The sequence below is a fragment of the Trichoplax adhaerens genome, genomic scaffold (assembly GCF_000150275.1).
Source record: "Trichoplax adhaerens TRIADscaffold_1 genomic scaffold, whole genome shotgun sequence".
Lineage (NCBI taxonomy): Eukaryota > Metazoa > Placozoa > Uniplacotomia > Trichoplacea > Trichoplacidae > Trichoplax > Trichoplax adhaerens.
The window spans coordinates 6,028,550-6,033,975 of NW_002060943.1; the positions used below are offsets into that span (position 1 = coordinate 6,028,550).

General features: G+C 30.2%; 1 protein-coding gene across 1 annotated transcript; it reads right to left on the bottom strand.

Moving 5' to 3' along the window:
- Positions 1–733: 733 nt before the first annotated feature.
- Positions 734–4,793, bottom strand: TRIADDRAFT_51942 (uncharacterized protein; the record flags this gene model as incomplete). The annotated part of the gene is made up of 7 exons (XM_002108678.1): positions 734–811; positions 1,082–1,216; positions 1,895–1,984; positions 2,911–2,969; positions 3,180–3,270; positions 3,463–3,645; positions 4,386–4,793. 7 exons carry the CDS (start codon positions 4,791–4,793, stop codon positions 734–736), a joined length of 1,044 nt encoding a protein of 347 aa, XP_002108714.1.
- Positions 4,794–5,426: the final 633 nt, after the last annotated feature.

Below are 5,426 nucleotides of genomic sequence, written 5' to 3' on the forward strand. Positions count from 1 at the left end.
AACTACTTTAAAATACCAGTCAACACTGGAAATTGTATCGAAATTGGAAACCTTTGTACTGTATTTACTTCCATTGGGTCATACAGGAATACAATATTCATGTTTTGACAGTCAATACTATGCAATTTAAATGAATAATTTTATCGTCCAATAGAGAAAAAATTGGAGATTAAAGTGGAACCTGAACGTCTATATTAGCTTAAATTTGACCTGACCTAACTAGGTTTCGAAGTACTACCTAATAATATCTCTTCAATACAGTACTGCGCAGAACATAATGATTGATACCGCCACTTTATGCGGGTAGGATGACCAGGACTTAATAATTTGGGCATTTGATGTAGGGATACACAAAGTACATCGGTAAAACGATCACATTATATCACTGTAGCCTATGGATCCATTTATACCACCTGTAGATCAGTAAATATGTTTATTACCATCTCTTGTGTATGTAATATTTTATTTGATATAAATATATTATTGACGTTGAGCACACTGAAAATTAAATAGATAATTTCATCGGGATACAAAATACTGTTACAATATCCAGTGTGCCAAGTGATCATTATTACTAGAACAACTTCTTCCTAATAAGGAAATGAAATCATGTAGACACGCCTAGTGGAATAAATAAATCCGTTTGAATTGGACTGATGATAATAACTGAAAACGTCCAGCAATTATCTTCATATCACATACAATAATTGTTGAGAAAGATATTAAAATACAACTACATCCTTAAAAATTCACGGTTTTCTGGGTCTTCCATGTCAAAGTGCGCAGCCTCGCGAATTCTCTGTTCGTATCTCTAAATTGATCAATAATAAAGTGAAATAGATCCTTGAGAAATCTCTTGATGTGGTTTTCTTATACATTAAAACGATCATTAACTTATGATTTATGACATGACAATGTGCAATAAATTAATTTATCCTGCAAGTCGCTGATGATATTCGTATATTCATAATTTTAATTAATCAGCTCAGTCAACTCCATAATTTTTACATCGCTATAGTCGTATATACGAGAATGTTAACACATCAATGCTCGGATATACGCGTATACTATACTTTATTACCATAAATTCTTCGGGATCCATATGTTCATTATCCTCTCGCTCTGGGTCCCATCCTTCATCGTGTTCGAATTCTTTCGATTCACTAGCTTTAATAAACTCATCCAACGAGATTAAAGCATCTTTATTGGTATCGATCTAGTTAACGTAACGGAAATATTGAAGTTACTGTCATGTTGAACGATACTATGCCTTCGCAGGCCGTACTGAAGTTCACCGAACTTATAAATTTTACTGAAATCTCATCTTAACAGCCATTTCTAAATCGGAATATTGCTTTATTATCAATATTCTTTATTTCCGATTTACAATTATAAACTCTACATAAACTTTTAGTTATTATTTCTATCGCAAATAATACCCTTAAAATCTCTCTCTATGTATTTTATGTATATTAATTATAATATCTCTATATATATCTATGTGTGCAATTGAAATGTAATGCTGCCCAATGCTGCACCTTAGCCTAACATGGCATTATGTAGATTAATGTGCTTACATGGAACGTAAGCAAGATACACATTTAAGCTATAAATGCGAATTGGATAGTAATTACATGCTTAACTAAACAATAAAGTTGTGCGTATAGATAACAATTTCACATCGTAATATTATTTGACTAGCGAGTCACAATAATAAACCATGCCACTTTTCTCTTTGTGAATAAAAAGTGAACCTATCTATATTAAGCACCAAACTATAAAACTGGTGCTATAAATCTAGCTATCATAAAATTCCTGATTACGTAGAAATTTATTGTTTTAGACCATGTAAACAATTACAGTCTTTAATTCATGACGATAATAATTAAGGTACCTCTCGGACAAAGTGATTGCGCATTCCGGTTGTAATTTTTCTCATTTTCACTTCATCATTGCTACCATCATTCTTGGTAAGCTTATGGCTCTACATAAATAATACAATTTACAGTATTTAAATTTACACAGCAAATATAATATACACCAAATGGTATAACTTGCGATAGATGCATAGAAAATGCACAGCATTTGTTGAAAGACTAATGGTCCTTCACTGAACTACCTGAACTTAAGGAAGTACAATACTATTCCGATGCTTCATTCCTTTTTAGCACATTAAAATAATTAATCTGAACGTAACATGTGGCACGTGTATAATCATTTAGTGCTTTTTAAATATCAATTATTACATATTACTAGTAGATGCCTCGCTCGTTATATTTCACGTATAATACATGTGCTTGGTACTGTACCCACTGTACAATAATTTATCACTGACTCACAATTTTCCTGATTGAGTATATTATATATACACTTAACTCAATCTGATTAATTTATAAATTAATCCATTCTATTGTATAAATTAAATTCTTATCCGTTGTATACGTCTTTAAAAAACTAATTATTAACAGTCGTTATAGTCTCCGAAAAGTAAATTTATGACTGAAAAATAAGCTTAAAGTCATTTTTTGATATGTTTATAGACCGCATAACGACTGTAACGTAATTTAAATATATTGTTGTAATAGACTCTGATATGAAGAACTGCGATTTATATATTCATATACCAATATATATGTGGTTATAAAGTATGTGTTTATATGAATTCCATATAGCAATTATACGAGTCATTATCGAAAATATTTATAAAAAAGTCCTTCAACTTATACAATTAATTGTAATTATACTATCACATTATGAATAGTGTGCACGTATAACAGGAAATAGCTAGATTTATAACTAGATTATAGATAGAGTAATATTTTTTAAAAGTTTTAAAAATAAGTTGCTTAAGATTCATTCGCAACAATAATACGGTTAATAATAATACTATGAATGACTAATATATAATACCTCTCGTTGCATGATTGCGTCTAACTCCGCAAAATCTAATTGTCCATCACCATTTAAATCTATACGGGAAAGATAGACATAGTGAGACTTCACACCATAAAATATCATACCGCTTGATGAATGACTCAGTGTAAAATTGGGCGTAACGATAGCGAATATATTTAGAAAAATATATCATAAGTTCTAAATTTTCAACAGGGTAATTGCTTAATTTTTATTTACGAGAAATATAGTACATACTCCCGTAAGCAATTACAACGGTCTCTTACCATGAGCAGCGAAAAATGATCTAGGTGAAAAATCTCCTTGACTAAAGCCATCGTCTTTTTCCCAAACATCTTGTAGTTGAGCTTTACTTCCCTGTTGTAATAAAAATTATAACTTTAAATGCTATCACTATAAGTAAAAATGCAATAATACAGTGAGAAATAGGACATCTTATCGCCATGACAATATTTCAAATTTTAACAAAAGAATGGCCAGTTAGATAGGTAAAGAAAAGTGGAAACTTTCTATATTAATATAGAAAATATACGCGATAGGAATAATCACCGGATGATGAAGTTTCGCCTTTTCCTCAGAATTGCTGTGTCCACTTTTGTCATCTTCAGCAGCTTTCGATTGCTCTTTAACCATTTCTTCTATATTTTTTTTTTCAAGTAACAATTTCTCGTATTCATACCGCATGAACTCCTGATGTTTGGCATCTTCAACTAATCGTATTCCTTCAGCGATCTTGAAATTAGATAAATGATAATTTAATAAAAGTGTAGTAATATTTATTAATGCCTACCAACTTCATCGTAAGTTTATCATATTAAAACCAATCAATCATATTTTGGTGAAATATTGTGATATAAATTAATCTAAACTAAAGAGTATTTAAGTTTACACACAAAAATAATATCAAAAATATCCCTCATAAACTCTAAAATTATATTATATTTACTAAGATGTAGCAAAAAGTTTTAACGAGACAAGTCATAAATATGTACAAAACTAGCTTAATGTTGCCAATTCATTTTATTTAATACGGTACTAAAATTTAATCTTATTCACGCCCTATTATGCACTAATTAAGTACCTGTTACCTTATTTTTAAAGATTAAATAATAAGAGAGTTGATTTAAAGAAAGTTGATTTGAAGAAAGCTGAAAATGTTAAAAGCTTACTAAACTGAATAAATATATGGATCTTAATAAGCTGTCAATTGAACTACTATGATACGATTTATTACTGCCAAATTGGGAAAAGCTATTATATAGACTTTTATCCTTTTATGAGTCCTTCTCTTTGCTTCTTATAATATAGTATTACACACTTATTTATCGGTAGAAAATTATGAACTACGATGTCATAAGTACTAAAATAGTTGCCATAACTTTGAGACAGCAAGAAATTTATAGTTTATTTCTTCATCATTTGAATTTAAATGATTAAAACAATTTCCTCACTTTTTAAATTTACCCACTAACCTCTCCCAATCTTTCTTTGATTCTCTCAATTACTTCATGTGGATCCTCACCATCCGTATTCTGGAATGGTACATTTGGATTCTCTTGTTGCTTCTCAGCTTTTCGTAGTTGATTTTGTAATTTTCTTTGTTCACGTATCTTTTCTTGTTCAAGATCATCGAATCTATCTATCATTTTTCTACTAAGCTCTTGTAAATTGGGATTAATTTTACCATCTTTACCAAGATCTTCATTCTTGTTCGATTTAATCTTTTCCCTTAGCTCTTTATCTTCTTTTAACAATTTGGCCGTCTCTTGAACTGCAAGTTGTTCTACCTTTTGAGTCCTATTAGCTGGTGGTCGTGACTCAATTAGTAGAGGCAGTACAAGAAATATAGCATTAATTAAAAGAAATGTTGCAATTTTCATCTTAGTTAGAAATTTAACTTTCCAATACTGCCAAAGAGTTTTACGGTACTATTCTATGATATTACTAAACTTTCCGTACTATTTGTTATAGTAATACTCGTATATGCAACTGTTTGTTACTAGATCTTTGTACCTTGCTTTTTAATTAATGCTAGCATCATGATTAAAGAACATATAATAAAATGTATTATTATGTATTCTTTGCTGCTAGACACTGTGTGGCTACACTGTTAAATCCTCTAGCCGAACTGAATTCATTATTTTTAAGACAAAGCAATACGTCAGTTCTAAGAACAAAATCACTGCAATAACATCATTCCACCTCCGGTTCATTGTTTTATCATGGTGATCGCTTTCATGAATAGTTTCTATTTGTAGGCGTATAAGCAATTGTTATATTTTATTCTTCTTGTTGATCCAATTGCAAACGTGTATAATGATTGATCGATAACTAGTAGAACGACGGCATCAAATTGCCCTTGACAACTATTTTAATAACATAATTCTAATTATTATCATTATCGTAAACCTATGTCTTAAATTCTTATTATTTCTTAGCTCACGATCTATCCGGATTTATGTATAATAAGGCAACCTGTTGGTAATGTAATCGGCTTTATTAGATCTTACATG